The 19,404-nt window shown below is 50.9% G+C and overlaps 1 protein-coding gene across 1 annotated transcript in view; it reads left to right on the top strand.

Annotated features, from left to right (window-relative positions):
- KCNH6 (potassium voltage-gated channel subfamily H member 6) overlaps positions 1-12,523 on the top strand; it is a 76,013-nt gene extending 63,490 nt beyond the window's left edge. The window contains exons 8-14 of the mRNA XM_038754448.1: positions 535-787; positions 2,191-2,384; positions 3,201-3,327; positions 4,209-4,439; positions 5,258-5,411; positions 9,830-10,028; positions 12,242-12,523. Coding sequence (XP_038610376.1) covers positions 535-787; positions 2,191-2,384; positions 3,201-3,327; positions 4,209-4,439; positions 5,258-5,411; positions 9,830-10,028; positions 12,242-12,523 — 1,440 coding nt within the window. The remainder of the gene's footprint in view (positions 1-534; positions 788-2,190; positions 2,385-3,200; positions 3,328-4,208; positions 4,440-5,257; positions 5,412-9,829; positions 10,029-12,241) is intronic.
- The last annotated feature ends 6,881 nt before the right edge of the window (positions 12,524-19,404 follow it).

The raw sequence follows: 19,404 nt of genomic DNA on the forward strand, positions 1-19,404 counted from the left end.
GTGCCCCAGCTTCAGACGGGTCCCAAGGCAGCGGGTCACCGTGTTGCCTGCCGTGCGGTCAGGAGTTGGTTGGAGGGTGGGGGGGTGGCTGGGAGTGGCTCCCCACTGTCTCCCCAATCCAGCCTCAAAGTCTCCCCAGTGACTTCTCCCCAGTCCTCCTCATCACCTCCCCTAATCAATCAATCAATCGTATTTATTGAGCGCTTACTATGTGCAGAGCACTGTACTAAGCCCTAATCCCTCCATAATCTCCCCAATCCCTCCCCAGCCCTTCCCCAATCCCTCAAGTAAGAGGATAGAATGAACCCTGGGCTGGGCTGCGTCGGCCTTCCCACCCGCTCAGCCTCCATCCCTGCTCGGCCTCTGCCCTCAAGCGCTTAGTACAGTGCTCTGCACCCAGTAAGCGCTCAATAAATACGACTGATGATAAATACGATTGAGGATGATGCCCCCTCTCAACTTCCACCCCCGCTCAGCCTCTATCCCCACTGAGCCTCCACCCCCGGCTCAGCCTCCGCTGCCGGTCCCGTGCAGGTGCTGAAGGGGTTCCCGGAGTGCCTGCAGGCCGACATCTGCCTCCACCTGAACCGCACTCTGCTGCAGCACTGCAAGGCCTTCCACGGGGCCAGCAAGGGCTGCCTGCGGGCTCTGGCCATGAAGTTCAAGACCACCCACGCACCCCCGGGAGACACCCTGGTGCACTACGGAGACGTCCTCACCACCCTCTACTTCATCGCCCGTGGCTCCATCGAGATCCTGCGCGAGGACATCGTGGTGGCCATCCTAGGTGGGCCAGACCACCGGGGCCGAGACGGGGCCGCCGTCGGGGTCGGCCAGACCTCAGCCTCGTGGGGACTTGTCCGGGCCGCAGAGAGCCGGTTCTGGAGCAGGGGAGCCTCCCTGGATATGAGGGTGGGACCCTGGCCCTCCTCAAGCGATGCCCGGGTGGCACGGCTAGCTTAAAGTGTGTGGAAAATGGCAGGTTTGGACTGGGCCTCGTCCATTCCAGATCGTGCCTGTCGGTCTCTTTTTCTTTTTCCGTGAATAAAACTGGCCCGATCATACTTCGGGAGGGAGGACGGGAGCGGCAGAGGGCTTTAAGCAAGGTGCAGCCCTGGAGAATTTCGGAAACGCGAGCCTAAATTAATTCAATCATATTTCACTCAGTCATAGTTATGGAGCGCTGACTGTGTGCAGAGCACTGTACCAAGTGCTTGGAAGAGTTAGAGAAGCGGCGTGGCTCAGTGGAAAGAGCCCGGGCTTTGGAGTCAGAGGTCATGGGTTCGAATCCTGGCTCCACCACAAGTCTGCTGTGTGACCTTGGGCAAGTCACTTAACTTCTCTGAGCCTCAGTTCCCTCATCTGTAAAAACGGGGATTAAGCCTGTGAGCCCCACGTGGGACAACTTGATCACACTGTATCCCCCCCAGCGCTTAGAACAGTGCTTTGCACACAGTAAGCGCTTAACAAATGCCATCATTATTATTATTACAACAACAGAGATATTCATCATCATCATCATCATCAATCGTATTTATTGAGCGCTGACTATGTGCAGAGCACTGTACTAAGCGCTTGGGAAGTACAAATTGGCAACATATAGAGACAGTCCCTACCCAACAGTGGGCTCACAGTCTAAAAGGGGGAGACAGAGAACAAAACCAAACATACTAACAAAATAAAATAGGATAGATATGTAGAAATAAATAGAGTAATAAATATGTTCAAACATATATACATATATACAGGTGCTGTGGGGAAGGGAGGGAGGTAAGATGGGGGGATGGAGAGGGGGATGAGGGGGAGAGGAAGGAAGGGGCTCAGTCTGGGAAGGCCTCCTGGAGGAGGTGAGCTCTCAGCAGGGCCTTGAAGGGCCTGCCCACAACGAGCTTACAGTCTAGAGACGAGCTTACAATCCTCCTTCGCCAGGTGAATCGGGCTGAGACTGACCCTGCCTATGTCCCTGGGAGGAGTGGGGACAGGGTGGATTTGGGGGTGCAGTCTCAGAGACTGGGGGAGCCTCTCTCCGTGGGCCAAGCTGGGAGTCCCTTCTCCTAGCTCCGTCCCCAGACCGGCCTCGCATGGAGAGGGAGGACCTGTCCAGCCCCCAAGAAAGACCCCCTCCCTCTCTTCCTCTCTCCCTCACTTCCTCCTTCCCTCCCTTCCCTCACGTCCCCCTCCGGCCGGCAGGAAAGAACGACATCTTCGGCGAGGCCGTCAGCCCGTACGCCCGGCCGGGCAAGTCCAACGCCGACGTGCGGGCCCTCACCTACTGTGACCTGCACAGGATCCAACGCGATGACCTCCTTGAGGTTCTGGACACGTACCCAGCCTTCTCCGACAGCTTCTGGAGCAACCTGGAGCTCACTTTTGACCTGCGGGACGTGAGTCACGGTTTGCCGGGGGCCGGGCCAGGAACCGGAGGATCCCCCAGCCACTCTCCCCGCAACCCCGTCCCCCACCACGGCCCTGCCCGCAAGACTTTTGAATCACTGAGTCACCCTCAGAGGATAACTAGGCCCTTAGACTTTAAGCAGCTTGGCCTAACAGGTAGATCAAGGGCTTGGGAGTCAGAAGGACTTGGGTTCTAATCCCAGCTCTGCCACTTGGCTGCTGTGTGGCCTTGGGCAAGTCATTCCACTTCTCTGTGCCTCAGTGACCTCAGCTGTAAAATGGGGATTAAGACGGCGAGCCCCCGGTGGGACAACCCTGTTTGCTTGTATCCACCCCAGGGCCTGGAACATAGTAAGTGCTTAAAAAGTGCTACAGTTAAATATTGAATTAATTGTGTCGGCAAGGAATGTGCCTGTTATAGTGTTGTATTGTACTCTCCCAAGCGTTTAGGTCAGTGCTCTGCACATAGCAGGCGCTCAATAAATACAATTAACCGACCGAGGCCCTTAGGGGCCGGGGGCAGTGGGGGACACCATCAGTCTTATCCCCATTTTGCAGATGAGGCGATTGAGACCCGGAGAAGTGAAAGGACTTGCCCAAGTCACGCAAGCAGGCAAGAGGTGGAGCCGGAATTAGAATGTGGATCCTCTGACTGCCGGTCCTGCACTCTTTCCCCGAGGCCACACGGCCTCCCAGAAGAGAGGCGGGGGAGGAGGGAGGAGATAGGGAGAAGTGTTCGTGGCAGAGGTTGGGGGAATGTCTCAGGTGCCTGGGCCCAGCTCCACCTCCAGAATTGTCCTCCGCAGGTAGACAGCCTCTCCCAGTCCCCGCTGCCACCCCCGCGGTCGCCACCACACACCCTGGACTACGAGGACCTGTATGGCCAAGCTCGCCGCCGCCGCCACCGCTCCCTCCACAAACTCGGCAAGGCCGGTGAGCAAGGCCGGCCTTCCCCAGGCCCGGACGCTGCCCCTCTCTGTGTCCCTGTCCACTCCTCTGATCCCTTCCCATGGAGTAAGGGTGATCTCTGCCAGGTCTAGACACCCGCTCCGTGCCCCCGTCCACTCCTCTGACCCCTTCCAGTGAGGAAGGCCGGCCTCTGCCAGGCCTGGATGCTGCCCTTGTCCACTCCCTTTACCCCTTCCTGGTGAGCAAGGCTGATCTCTGCCAGGATGGGCACTGCCCCTTTCTGTGCCCCCGTCCACTCCCCCGACCCCTTCCCGGTGAACAAGGCCAGCCTCTGGACGCTGTCCCTCTCCATGCCCCTGTCCACTCCCCCAACCCCTTCCCGGGGAATAAGGCTGATCTCTGCCTGATCTAGACAGCCACTCCATGCCCCTGTCCAACCTCTTCCGGGTGATCAAGGCCTATCTCTGCCAGACCTGGACGCTGCCCCCTCCCCACCCTCCCAACAGAGACGCAGCATGGTTCACTGGAAAGAGCCCGTGCTTTGGAGTCAGAGGCCATGGGTTCAAATCCCGGCTCCGCCAATTGTCAGCTGTGTGACTTTGGGCAAGCCACTTCACTTCTCTGTGCCTCAGTTCCCTCGTCTGTAAATTGGGGATTGAGACTGTGAGCCCCACGTGGGACAACCTGATCACCTTGTATCCCCCCAGCGCTTAGAACAGTGCTTTGCACATAGTAAGCACTTAAATACCATTATTATTTGTTAACCACAACCACAACGCCCCATGGCCCAGGCTCCCAGCCTCTGCCTTGGTCTTCCCAACACCCCCGTTGATGGGGAGCCACCCCACCACCCCTCCGCCCGCCCAGCTCCCAGCCTCTCCCTTCATGTGCTCCCTTGTCCCCAGAGGTGGACGGTGCAGCGGCGGTGGCGGAGAGCTCAGACACTGACCACGACCCCCCGTATTCGGCCCTGAGCCGGCCCCCCGGGGAGGTGGGCAGCATCTCCACCATCAGCTCCCGGAGTGGAAGGATGCCACCCCGCTCCCAGGACGACATCTCTCCGGCCGGCCTCAGCCTCAGCAGTCCCAGCAGCGAGGCCCCGGCGCGGGCCAGGGGCAGCGGGCAGGTGTACCCAGGTAACCCAAGCCCCCCGAGCCCTCCCCACCCCTCACCCCTGTCCCCAGCCAGCCCCATTCCCCTAACCCTGCTCCTACCTCGGCCTCACCCAGGCCGTGCAGGGACCATCCACTTCACCGTCCTGGTCGAGGATGTGACTGTGGTTCTCCAGGGATGCCGAGCCCCGGCTCAAGCGCCGTTTCAGCCCCCGGTCCGGGCCTCAATCCTCCCTCTTGTCCCTCAGCTCTGTCCCCCGGTCCTGGCTTTGCCCTCGACTCCCGGCTCAGGCTCCGGCCCCTGGCCAGGTCCCCGAGGGCCGAGCGATCCGTCCCCGGGGCCCCCTGACCACCAGCTCCCTGCATAGCTATTCTATTTATTTTATTTTGCTAGTATGTTTGGTTTTGTTCTCCGTCTCCCCCTTTTAGACTGTGAGCCCACCGTTGGGTAGGGACCGTCTCTATATGTTGCCAATTTGGACTTCCCAAGCGCTTCGTACGGTGCTCTGCACATAGTAAGCGCTCAATAAATACGATTGATGACGACTGATGATGAGGTTGGAGCAGCTTGGGGCTAGGAAACCACAGTTTTCGTCCTCCTGCTGGGGGCCATCTCTATCGTTCAGTCAATCCATCGGTCGTGTTTAATGAGCATCGACTCTGTGCAGACCGCTGTATCAGAATGCTTAGGGGAACGTCCTCTACCGAGCTTGCTTGCCGCCTCAGGGTGTAGAAGAAGGGGGAGCATGAAGATAGAGGAGAGGCGAGGCGGGGATCCGACGGGGAGCGGGCCGGAAGAGCCGGCCTCGGCCTCAGCCCGTGGGCCTGGTGTCTCTTTGCAGGTGGGCCGAGCGTGTCTGGGCTATGGGGTGAGCGCCACCCTGCCCCCTGCTCCCAGCCCCTGCGGCTCGGGGCCCTGGATGCCCACAGGGGCCCAGTCTACCGGCCTGGGGACCTGGGCTCCAGGTTGGAGATGCTCCAGACCCAGCTGACCAGGTGAGTGGGCATCACCTTTGCCGCTGCAAAGCCTCCCCCTTCTGATCGCACAGGACCGGGGCTGGCCGTGGTTGCTTCTTGCCTTATTGGATCGTTATCATTATCATTATTATGGTATTTCATCATCATCAATCATATTTATTGAGCGCTTACTATGTGCAGAGCACTGTACTGAGCGCTTGGGAAGTGCAAATTGGCAACATATAGAGACAGTCCCTACCCAACAGCGGGCTCACGGTCTAAAAGGGGGAGACGGAGGACAAAACCAAACATACTAACAAAATAAAATAAATAGGATAGATATGGACAAGTAAAATAAATAAATAAATAGAGTAATAAATAAATAGAGTAATAGTATTTGTTAAGCGCTTACCGTGTGCCAAGAACTGGTCTAAGAGCTGGGGTAGACACAAGGTCATCAGGTTGCACACAGTCCCTGTCCCACATTCATTCATTCATTCAATCTTACTTATTAATAATAATAATATATGTATATATACATTATATATATATTATATATGTATATAGGTTTGTACATATTTATTACTCTATTTTACTTGTACATATCTATTCTATTTATTTTATTTTGTTGGTATGTTTGGTTTGGTTCTCTGTCTCCCCCTTTTAGACTGTGAGCCCACTGTTGGGTAGGGACTGTCTCTATATGTTGCCAACCTGTACTTCCCAAACGCTTAGTACAGTGCTCTGCACACAGTAAGCGCTCAATAAATATGATTGATGATGATGATAATAATAATAATGGCATTTGTTAAGCGCTTACTGTGTGCAAAGCACCATTCTGAGCGCTGAGGGGGATGCAAGGTGATCGGGTTGTCCCACGTGGGGCTCACAGTCTTAATCCCCATTTTACAGATGAGGGAACTGAGGCTCAGAGAAGTTAAGTGACTTGCCCAAGATCACACAGCAGACATGTGGTGAAGCTGGGGTTAGAACCCATGACCTGTATATATGTATATATGTTTGAACATATTTATTACTCTATTTATTTATTTATTTATTTATTTTACTTGTACATATCTATCCTATTTATTTTATTTTGTTAGTATGTTTGGTTTTATTCTCTGTCTCCCCCTTTTAGACTGTGAGCCCACTGTTGGGTAGGGACTGTCTCTATATGTTGCCAACTTGTACTTCCCAAGCGCTTAGTACAGTGCTCTGCACATAGTAAGCGCTCAATAAATACGATTGATTGATTGATTGATGACCTCTGACTCCCGAGCCTGGGCTCTTTCCACTGAGCCACGCTGCTTCTCTAAGCGTGGGCGCTTACTGTGTGCATAGCACTGCACTAAGCGCTTGGAAAGTACAATTCGGGAACAGCTAGAGACAATCCCTACCCAACAACCCAACCCAACCCTACCCAACAATGGGCTCACAGTCTAAAAGGGGGCTCACACTCTTAATCCCCATTTTCCAGATGAGGTAACTGAGGCACAGAGAAGTGAAGCGACTTGCCCAAGCTCACACAGCAGACAAGTGTGAGCACATAGCTATTCTATTTATTTTATTTTGTTAGTATGTTTGGTTTTGTTCTCTGTCTCCCCCTTTTAGACTGTGAGCCCACTGTTGGGTAGGGACTGTCTCTATATGTTGCCAATTTGTACTTCCCAAGTGCTTAGTACAGTGCTCTGCACATAGTAAGCGCTCAATAAATACGATTGATGATGATGATGATGAAGTGGCCATATGTTGTTGCCACAAGTGCCATAAGTGCAAAATATGTTGTCAACTTGTACTTCCCAAGCGCTTAGTACAGTGCTCTGCACACAGTAAGCGCTCAATAAATACGATTGAATGAATGAATGAAATGGCGGAGCCAGAATTAGAACCCCAGCCCAGGCCCTTGCCACTAGGCCAAGTTGGTTGATTGTCCTCTCCCAAGCGCTTAAAACAGTGCTCTGCACACAGTAAGCGCTCAATAAATACGACTGAATGAATGGGACGGATGCTGATAACCGCTTCTGTGGTCATTGGATTCTCTACATGTTTCTCATTACTCTGGTCCTCACACCGCATCTCGAGGTTGGATTGAGGATTTAATAATAATAATAATAATAATTGTGGTATTTGTTAAGCGCTTACTATGTGCTAGGCACTGTACAAAGCACCGGGGTGGATACGAGCAAATTGGGTTGGACACAGTCCCTGTCCCACATAATAATGATGGCATTTATTAAGTGCTTACTACGTGCAAATCACTGCTCTAAGTGCTGGGGTGGTTACAAAGTGATCAGGCTTTTAGACTGTGAGCCCACTGTTGGGTAGGGACTGTATATGTTGCCAATTTGTACTTCCCAAGCGCTTAGTACAGTGCTCTGCACATAGTAAGCGCTCAATAAATATGATTGATGATGATGATGATGATGATCAGGCTGTCCCTCCTGGGGCTCACGGTCTTAATCCCCATTTTCCAGATGAGGTAGCTGAGGCACAGAGAAGTTAATTGACTTGCCCAAAGTCACCCAGCTGACAATTGGCAGGGCCGGGATTTGAACCCATGACCTCTGACTCCAAAGCCCAAGCTCTTTCCACTGAGCCACGCTGCTTCGCTTAAGCAGCAGTGCTGCTGCTCCCTGTGAGCAGCCATGTGGGGCTCCCCATCTCAATCCCCATTTTACAGATGGGGGAACTGAGGCGCAGAGATGGCAAGTGACTTCCCCAAGGTCACACAGCACTCCCCGTCTCAATCCCCATTTTACAGATGAGGGAACTGAGGTGCAGAGGTGCCAAGTGACTTCCCCAAGGTCACACAGCAGACAAGTGGCAGAGCCAGGACTGGAACCCATGACCTTCCCACTCCCAGGCCTGTGCTCTAGCCACTCCTTCTAGCGTCCTGAGGCTAGGCCAGGAACAGAGAACAATAATAATAATAATAATGATGGGATTTATTAAGCGCTTACTATGTGCAAAGCACTGTTCTAAGCGCTGGGGGGGTTACAAGGTGATCAGGTTGTCCCACGGGGGGGCTCACAGTCAACCCCCATTTAACAGATGAGGGAACTGAGGCCCAGAGAAGTTAAGTGACTTTCCCAAGGTCACACAGCTGACAATTGGCAGAGCCGGGATTTGAACCCACGACCACTGACTCCAAAGCCCGGGCTCTTTCCACTGAGCCACGCTGGGCTGGCCAGTGGAGCCAAAGCAACCAGTCAATCAACAGTCCTAACAATCACTCTTATTCTATATATTTTATTTTGTTAGTATGTTTGGTTTTGTTCTCTGTCTCCCCCTTTTAGACCGTGAGCCCACTATTGGGTAGGGACCGTCTCTAGATGTTGCCAACTTGGACTTCCCAAGCGCTTAGTACAGTGCTCTGCACACAGTAAGCGCTCAATAAATGATCGATGATGATCATTAGTGGCATTTATTGAGGGTGTACTGTGTGCAGAGCACTGTACTAAGCGCTTGGGAGAGTCCAATGCAGCAGAGTTGGTAGACACAATCCCTGCCTCTATATGTGGCCAACTTGGACTTCCCAAGCGCTTAGTACAGTGCTCTGCACACAGTAAGCGCTCAATAAATACGATTGATGATGCTCATTAGTGGCATTTATTGAGGGCGTACTGTGTGCAGAGCACTGTGTACTAAGCGCTTGGGAGAGTCCAATGCAGCAGAGTTGGCAGACACAATCCCTGCCTCTATATGTTGCCAACTTGGACTTCCCAAGCACTTAGTACAGTGCTCTGCACACAGTAAGCGCTCAATAAATACGATCGATGATGATCATTGGTGGCATTTATTGAGGGTGTACTGTGTACTAAGTGCTTGGGAGAGTCCAATGCAGCAGAGTTGGTAGACACAATCCCTGCCTCTATATGTTGCCAATTTGGACTTCCCAAGCGCTTAGTACGGTGCTCTGCACACAGTAAGCGCTCAATAAATACGATCGATGATGATCATTGGTGGCATTTATTGAGGGTGTACTGTGTACTAAGCGCTTGGGAGAGTCCAATGCAGCAGAGTTGGTAGACACAATCCCTGCCTCTATATGTTGCCAACTTGGACTTCCCAAACGCTTAGTACGGTGCTCTGCACACAGTAAGCGCTCAATAAATATGATCGATGATGATCATTAGTGGCATTTATTGAGGGCGTACTGTTTACTAAGCGCTTGGGAGAGTCCAGTGCAGCAGAGTTGGTAGACACAATCCCTGCCTCTATATGTTGCCAACCTGGACTTCCCAAGCGCTTAGTCCGGTGCTCTGCGCACAGTAAGCGCTCAATAAATACGATTGATGATGATCATTAGTGGCATTTATTGAGGGCGTACTGTTTACTAAGCGCTCGGGAGAGTCCAATGCAGCGGAGTTGGTAGGCACAATCCCCGCCCCGCAGTGTGGAGGAGGGGGCAGACGTGGCGATAAATGGATAATTTCTAATAATGATCTGTCCGGCAGGCTGGAGTCTCGGATGTCGGCGGACCTGGGCGCCATCCTGCAGCTTGTCCGACGGCGGCCGTCCCAAGTGGCCCCAGCCTCCAGCCCCACCTCTCCCGTCTCCGACTCTCTGGCCACGTTCCCCACCGGCCCCCCGGGCCCGGAGGCCCCCGGGCTGCCCGCAGTTGAACATGAAGGGGACTCCAGGCATCCTGAGCAGGTGTGGGACCAGGGCCCCTCCTAATAATATTATTATTAACAATAAATAATAATAATAATTTATTTATTTATTTATTTGACTTGTACATATCTATTCTATTTATTTTATTTTGTTAGTATGTTTGGTTTTGTTCTCCGTCTCCCCCTTTTAGACTGTGAGCCCACTGTTGGGTTGCCCTCCCTCTGCCCATCCGCCAAACTAGCTCTCTTCCTCCCTTCAAGGCCCTGCTGAGAGCTCACCGCCTCCAGGAGGCCTTCCCAGACTGAGCCCCTTCCTTCCTCTCCCCCTCGTCCCCCTCTCCATCCCCCCATCTTACCTCCTTCCCTTCCCCACAGCACCTGGATATATGGATATATGTTTGTACAGATTTATTACTCTATTTATTATTTATTTATTTATTTTACTTGTACATATCTATTCTATTTATTTTATTTTGTTACTATGTTTGGTTTTATTCTCTGTCTCCCCCTTTTAGACTGTGAGCCCACTGTTGGGTTGCCCTCCCTCTGCCCATCTGCCAAGCTAGCTCTCTTCTTCCCTTCAAGGCCCTACTGAGAGCTCACCTCCTCCAGGAGGCCTTCCCAGACGGAGCCCCTTCCCTCCTCTCCCCCTCGTCCCCTTCTCCATCCCCCCCATCTTACCTCCTTCCCTTCCCCACAGCACCTGGATATATGTATATATGTTTGTACATATTTATTACTCTTTTTATTTATTTATTTATTTGACTTGTACATATCTATTCTATTTATTTTATTTTGTTAGTATGTTTGGTTTTGTTCTCTGTCTCCCCCTTTTAGACTGTGAGCCCACTGTTGGGCAGGGACTGTCTCTAGATATTGCCAATTTGTACTTCCCAAGCGCTTAGTACAGTGCTCTGCACATAGTAAGCGCTCAATAAATACGATTGACGATGACGACGATTTAGGGAGGAGAAAATAATACCCCTTGTAACCGATGGGTTAGTAATGGGCAGGTGGCTAGGCCAGAGCTCTTGGAAAAATAATAATAATAATAATAATGGCATTTATTAAGCGCTTACTATGTGCAAAGCACTGTTCTAAGCGCTGGGGAGGATACAAGGTGCTCAGGTTGTCCCACGGGGGGCTCACAGTCTTAATCCCCATTTTACAGATGAGGGAACTCAGGCCCAGAGAAGTGAAGTGACTTGTCCGAAGTCACACAGCTGACAACTGGCCGAGTCGGGATTTGAACCCGTGACCTCTGACTCCAAAGCCCGGGCTCTTCCCACTGAGCCACGCTGCTTCTCCTAATCTCAGCGAGACTGGAAGGAGCAAGGCGCAGGGGCGATTAAGAAAGAGAAGTGGGACGAGACGGATCAGGCTACCCTCTGGCCATCCTTTGGCCAGCACTCCACCTCCCCGGCTGAAGAGATTTAGCTCAATCCATCGACCGAAAACTCGTTGTGGGCAGGGAAAGTGTCTAGGAGTCAGAAGGACCTGGGTTCCGATCCCAGCTCCGTCACTTGTCTGCTAAGTGACCTGGGGCAAGTCATTTCTTGTACTTCCCAAGCGCTTAGTACAGTGCTCTGCACACAGTAAGCGCTCAATAAATAATAATAATAATAATGGCATTTTTATTAAGCGCTTACTATGTGCAAAGCACTGTTCTAAGCGCTGGGGAGGTTACAAGGTGATCAGGTTGTCCCGTGTGGGGCTCACCGTTTTAATCCCCATTTTCCAGATGAGGTAACGGAGGCCCAGAGAAGTGAAGTGACTTGCCCAAAGTCACACAGCGGACAAGTGGCGGAGCTAGGATTTGAACCCATGACCTCTGACTCCAAAGCCCGGGATCTTCCCACTGAGCCACGCTGCTTCTCTAGATACGATTGATTGATTGATTGATTTCACTTCTCTGTGCCTCGGTTACCTCATCTGTCAATGAGGTACAATTTGTACCAATTTGTTGCCAATTTGTACTTCCCAAGCGCTTAGTACAGTGCTCTGCACATAGTAAGCGCTCAATAAATACGATTGATGATGATGATGATGATGATGTAAAATGGGGATGGAGACTGGGAACCCCACGGGGGACAGGGACTGGGTCCAACCCGATTTGCTTGTATCCGCCCCCGTGCTCATAGTAAGCGCTTAACAAATTATACGGAAATAAAAATAAGCGCTGTGAGAGCGGGGGTGAGTCCCAAAGTGCTTTCGGGAATCAAAGGTTCTGTTGCTTCTGCTTTTCCCCCTCAGACCCCGAGCTACGGAGACCGGGAAAAGCCCAGCCAGAAGTGCGGGGACTCCGTGTCCGGCGGGATCCACTTCCCGGCGGCATCTGATGAAACGCTGACCCTCTCTGAGCGAGAGCAAGCCTGCCCGCTCCTGGCCCGTCTGGCCTCCCTTCCCAGGCCGCAGAACCGTCAGGATCCCACCTGGATCTCCCGCTTCCCCTCCGTCCCGGACCACCTGGGGACCCCGTCCGAGCGGCCGGACTCTCAGAGATCCCGCTCGGAACCAGTTTTCCCGGGAAGTTAGACCCACATCAGGCCCGGGGCCAAGCGGCCGTGTGGGACCAAGGGGCAGCGAGAGGCGGGAGAAGGGGGTTTCTGGCCTGATGGAAGGGTTTCCCTTCCCACCTGGAGGAGGAAGGAAAGTTTCTGGAGACACCCACCCTCCGCCGATATCTGGAGACCACTTCCGTAGAGTAGACTTCACCAACCAACTAGTAATAATAATTATGGTACTTGTTAAGCACTGACTATGTGCCAAGCACTATACTAAGCCCTCTGGTAGATACAAGATCATCAGGTTGGACACGGTCCCTGTCCCGCATGGAGCTCACAGCCCAACAGGTATCAATTCCCCATTTTACCGGTGGGGTAACAGAGACGCGACAGGCCCACGGTCACCCGGCAGACAAATTCATTCGTTCATTCAATCGTATTTATTGAGCGCTTACGGTGTGCAGAGCACTGTACTGAGCGCTTGGGAAGTACAAGTTGGCAGCATATAGAGAAGGTCCCTACCCAACAGTGGGCTTACAATCTAGGAATCATCAATCGTATTTATTGAGCGCTTACAGTGTGCAGAGCACTGTACTGAGCGCTTGGGAAGTACAAGTTGGCAACATGTAGAGACGGTCCCTACCCAACAGTGGGCTCACAATCTAGGAATCATCAATCGTATTTATTGAGCGCTTACAGTGTGCAGAGCACTGTACGAAGCGCTTGGGAAGTACAAGTTGGCAAATGTAGAGACGGTCCCTACCCAACAGTGGGCTCACAATCTAGGAATCATCAATCGTATTTATTGAGCGCTTACGGTGTGCAGAGCACTGTACGAAGCGCTTGGGAAGTACAAGTTGGCAACATGTAGAGACGGTCCCTACCCAACAGTGGGCTCACAATCTAGGAATCATCAATCGTATTTATTGAGCGCTTACGGTGTGCAGAGCACTGTACGAAGCGCTTGGGAAGTACAAGTTGGCAACATGTAGAGACGGTCCCTACCCAACAGTGGGCTCACAGTCTAAAAGGAATGGTGGAACTGGGATTAGAACCCAGGTCCTCTGACTCCTGGGCTAGGGCTCTTCCCATTAGACCACGCTTTCCTCCCTAGTGTGACCTCCAAGCAGCTCTTTATCATGATGATGATGATGATGATGGTATTTGTTAAGCACTTCATGTGCCACGCACTAGGGTAGAAACAAGCAAATCAAGTTGGACACAATCCCTGTCCCTCATCATCATCATCAATCGTATTTATTGAGCGCTTACTATGTGCAGAGCACTGTACTAAGCGCTTGGGAAGTACAAATTGGCAACGTATAGAGACAGTCCCTACCCAACAGTGGGCTCACAGTCTATAAGGGGGAGACAGAGAACGAAGCCAAACATACTAACAAAATAAAATCGAGCTCACAGTCTCAATCCCCATCTTACAGATGAGGTGAGTGAGGCGCAGAGAAGTGAAAGCATCTGCCCAAGGTCATACAGCAGACAGGTGACTAGAACCCAGGTCCTTCTGATTCCCAGGCTCCTGCTGTAGCCACGAGGCCATGCTACTTCCCAAGGCCTTGAGACCTAGGTTCGCCCGTCATTCCTGGCGGGAAACTCCGTCACTCCTTTGGGAGTCAAAGCCCGGGCGCAGGGGAAGCTTCCTGCAGGGTGGGGGGAGAGGGGCCCCGACCCCATATGAGGGGGGCTTGCCAACGCCCCTGGGGTGAGAAGTCTCGTGCGCTCCAAGGAATAAGGCTCGCCTAAAGCACGGAGACGTGACCCCTAAGAGACCACCCCTTCATTTCCCTCATCCCCCTTCTGAGACAGGAAGGAGGAAAGCCGGACGCATCCTATGGTGGCAAGGAGAATCTGCCCTGGCCCAGGCCAGGGGAGGAATTTGCCATCTATAAATCCACTGATTTATTTACCGAGCACTTCCTGGGTTGCGAATTACTGTGCTGAGCGCTTGAAGGAGTTTATTAAGCGCTTACTATGTGCAGGGCACTGTTCTAAGCACTGGGGAGGTAACAAGGAGATCAGGTTGTCCCATGGGGGGCTCACAGTCTCAATCCCCATTTTCCAGATGAGGGAACTGAGGCCCAGAGAAGTGACTCGCCCAAAGTCACCCAGCTGACAATTGGCAGAGCTGGGATTCAAACCCATGACCCCTGACTTTGTACATTTCCATCCTATTTATTTTATTTTGTTGGTATGTTTGGTTCTGTTCTCTGTCTCCCCCTCTTAGACTGTGAGCCCACTGTTGGGTAGGGACTGTCTCTATGTGTTGCCAATTTGTACTTCCCAAGCGCTTAGTACAGTGCTCTGCACATAGTAAGCGCTCAATAAATACGATTGATTGATTGATTGATTGATTGACTCCAAAGCCTGTGCTCTTTCCACTGAGCCACGCTGCTTCTCTAAGCCACTTAGAGAAGGCTCTATTTATTTTATTTTGTTAGTATGTTTGGTTTTGTTCTCTGTCTCCCCCTTTTAGACTGTGAGCCCACTGTTGGGTAGGGACTGTATATGTTGCCACCTTGGACTTCCCAAGCGCTTAGTCCAGTGCTCTGCACACAGTAAGCGCTCAATAAATACGACTGATGATGATGATGATGGTGTAATACAGGAGCGCAGTACACCTGCAGTCAACAGTGACCCTCAGAAATGCCGGTGTTGTAGTAAGCCAAGGGTCTCCCTGCAGGTCGAGAAGCTCCCGGCCCAACCCGGTTAGCTCCTTCCGCCATCCCTCGCTCCCGGCCCCAGATGGACAGTCTTTTAGACTGTGAGCCCACTGTTGGGTAGGGACTGTCTCTATATGTTGCCAATTTGTACTTCCCGAGTGCTTAGCACAGTGCTCTGCACGTCGTAAGCGCTCAATAAATACGATTGATGGTGATGACTGCTGACCTAAGGGTCTCCTCAGCCCCCCGACTGACCCACACGGAGGCACATTGTTCTGGGGAGTTGGAGTGTAACCTTGACAAATAAATCTGGTTTTGCGCCAAAGTTCACGCGGGGCTCTTTGTGGAAAACATGGCTGGGGGAGAAGGACCCTTCCACCCTAATCGGGGGGAAGAAATGTGCGATAAAATGACAGGAAAACTCGCGATTCTGAGAGATCAGCTGGACATTGCCTATCATGGAACGCCAGTGAAAGGAACCACCTTCTTGGCTGAGAAAACGAGCCCCCTCCAGCAGTTCATCAGTAGGATTTCATGAACACTTAGATTTATTGAGCACTTACTAGGTGCAGATCATCATCAATCGTATTTATTGAGCGCTTACTGTGTGCAGAGCCCTGTACTAAGCATTTGGGAGAGTACTACACTGTGAGCCCACTGTCGGGTAGGGACCGTCTCTATATGTTGCCAATTTGCACTTCCCAAGCGCTTAGTCCGGTGCTCTGCACACAGTAAGCGCTCAATAAATACGATTGAATGAATGAATGACGTACAAAGAGCTTATAGTAGAAGTCTCTATATAGCTCATAGAGAAGCAGCGTGGCTCAGTGGGAAAGAGCCTGGGCTTTGGAGTCAGAGATCATCATCATCATCAATCGTATTTATTGAGCGCTTACTGTGTGCAGAGCACTGGACTAAGCGCTTGGGAAGTACAAATTGGCAACATATAGAGACGGTCCCTACCCAACAGTGGGCTCACAGTCTAAAAGGGGGTTTCAAATCCCGGCTCTGCCAATTGTCAGCTGTGTGACTTTGGGCAAGTCACGTCACTTCTCTGGGCCTCAGTTACCTCATCTGGAAAATGGGGATTAATAATAATGACGGCATTTGTTAAGCGCTTACTATGTGCAAAGCACTGCTCTAAGCGCTGGAATAATGATGGCATTTGTTAAGGGCTTACTATGTGCAAAGCACTGTTCTAAGCGCTGAGGGGGGTGCGAGGTGATCAGGTTGTCCCACGGGGGGTTCACAGTCTTAATCCCCATTTTACAGATGAAGTTGTACTTCCCAAGCGCTTAGTCCAGTGCTCTGCACACAGTAAGCGCTCAATAAATACGATTGATGATGATGATGCTAAGTCTGTGAGCCCCCCGTGGGACAACCTGATCACCTTGTAACCTCCCCAGCGCTTAGAACAGTGCTTTGCACCTAGTAATAATAATAATAATAATAATAATTGGCATTTATTAAGCGCTTACTATGTGCAAAGCACTGTTCTAAGCGCTGGGGAGGATACAGGCTGATCAGGTTGTCCCACGTGGGGCTCACAGTCTTCAGCCCCATTTTACAGATGAGGTAACTGAGGACCAGAGAAGTTAAGTGACTTGCCCAAGATCACTCAGCAGACATGTGGCAGAGTCGGGATTCGAACCCATGACCTCTGACTCCAAAGCCCGTGCTCTTTCCACTGAGCCACGCTGCTTCTCTTATTAAGTAAGCGCTTAATACCATCATTATTATTATTATAGTACAGTGCTCTGCACATGGTAAGCGCTCAATAAATATGATTGAGCGAATGAATATACCAGACGTATTCCCTGCCCGCAAAGAGCTTATAGTCTAGAGGGGGAGAGGGATATTTAGAGAAATAAATAAAATTACAGATATGGGCATAAGTGCTGTGGGGCTGGGATGGAGACGAGATGGAGGTGCGGTGAGAAGGCTGGCATTATTCATTCATTCATTCATTCAATCGTATTTATTGAGCGCTTCCTGTGTGCAGTAGAGTAGCCAAGTGCGTGGGCTGGGTTTTATTAGGAGGGTAGCAAGGTGAGATAGGAGGAGACAAGGTGATTGAGTGCCCGAAAGCCGATGGCATGGAGTTTCTGTCCCTTCTGCGTCCCTCTGATCTGCTACCTTTCTTCACTCCCCCTTCCAGCCCCACAGCACTTCATCATCATCATCAATCGTATTTATTGAGCGCTTACTGTGTGCAGAGCACTGTACTAAGCGCTTGGGAGGTACGAATTGGCAACATATACAGTCCCTACCCAACAGTGGGCTCACAGTCTAAAAGGGGGAGACAACGTATATGTATATACTTATGTATATAGCTGGCATTGATTTATTTCTATTCATGTCCGTCTCCCCCTCTAGACCGTAAGCTCACTGTGGGCAGGAAATCTGTCTGTTATTGTTATACTGTACTCTCCCACGTGCTTTGCACAATGTTCTGCACACAGTAAGTGCTCAATAAACACGACTGAATGAACACTACTAGACGTTATCCCTGCCCTGAAGGAGCTTCCAGTCTACGGAGCACTGTGGGAACTGAGGCACAGAGAACCCAAAGTCACCCAGCTGACAAGTGGCGGAGCCGGGATTAGAACCCGCGACCTCTGACTCCCAAGCCCGGGCTCTTTCCACTAAGCCGTGCTGCTTCTCTCTCTTCTACCCCTCTCCATCCCCCCATCTTACCTCCTTCCCTTCCCCACAGCACCTGTATATATGTATATATGGTTGTACATATTTATTACTCTATTTATTTATTTATTTTACCTGTACATTTCTATCCTATTTATTTAATTTTGTTGGTATGTTTGCTTCTGTTCTCTGTCTCCCCCTTTTAGACTGTGAGCCCACTGTTGGGTAGGGACTGTCTCTATGTGTTGCCAATTTGTACTTCCCAAGCGCTTAGTACAGTGCTCTGCACATAGTAAGTGCTCAATAAATACGATTGATTGATTGATTGATTCTCAATTATAATAATAGTTGTGGCATTTGTTAAGCGCTCACTATATGTCAGGTGCCGTACTAAGCGCTGGGGTGGATACAAGCACATCGGATGGGATCCAGTCCCTGTTCCCACATGGGGCTCAGCTTTAATCCTCAGCCTTTATTTATTTATTTTACTTGTCCATATCTATTCTATTTATTTTATTTTGTTAGTATGTTTGGTTTTGTTCTCTGTCTCCCCCATTTAGACTGTGAGCCCAACGTTGGGTAGGGACTGTCCCTAGATGTTGCCAATTTGTATTTCCCAAGCGCTTAGTACAGTGCTCTGCACACAGTAAGCGCTCAATAAATACGATTGATGATGATGATGATGTATCACTGGAGCGCTGGAGAATTTAACAGTTAATAGACCAGATATCCGCCCTCAAGGAGCTAGAAGAGGAGACCGACTCGGAGTGGGATGAACTTGTAAAAGTTTAGGGGATGAGAGTCAAGCGAGACTGTAAGCCCACTGTTGGGTAGGGACTGTCTCTATATGTTGCCAACTTGGACTTCCCAAGCGCTTAGTACAGTGCTCTGCACACGGTAAGCGCTCAATAAATACGATTGATGAGTAGTTGATGTAGGGAGGAGGGGATTTAGAGTGGAGGGATGTCAGCTCGTTGTGGGCAGGGAATGTGTCCGTTTATGGTTGTATTGTGCTCTTCCAAGCACTTGGTACAGTGCTCTGCATACAGTAAGCGCTCAGTAAATACAATTAAATGAATGAGTGAATGAAATACGACTGAATGAACGGGGGGGTTCGTCAAGGAAGTTCTCCCAGAAATGTGATCTCAGAAGAGCTTTGAAGGTAGAGCTTTGGATAGAGCCGGGGCTGGAAGTCAGAAGGACCTGGGTTCTAATCCCAGCTCCGCCACTTGTCTGCTGCTGGGTGACAATAATAATAATAATAGTAATAATAATGGCATTTATTAAGCGCTTACTATGTGCAAAGCACTGTTCTAAGCGCTGGGGAGGTTACAAGGTGATCAGGTTGTCCCACGGGGGGCTCACAGTCCCCATTTTACAGATGAGGGAACTGAGGCCCAGAGAATAATAATAATAATAATAATAATAATAATGGCATTTATTAAGCGCTTACTGTATGCAAAGCACTGTTCTAAGCGCTGGGGAGGTTACAAGGTGATCAGGTTGTCCCTCGGTGGGGGGCTCACAGTCTTTATCCCCATTTCACAGATGAGGGAACTGAGGCACAGAGAAGTGTAACCTTCATTTTACAAAT

Source organism: Tachyglossus aculeatus, chromosome 11, assembly GCF_015852505.1.
Source record: "Tachyglossus aculeatus isolate mTacAcu1 chromosome 11, mTacAcu1.pri, whole genome shotgun sequence".
NCBI lineage: Eukaryota > Metazoa > Chordata > Mammalia > Monotremata > Tachyglossidae > Tachyglossus > Tachyglossus aculeatus.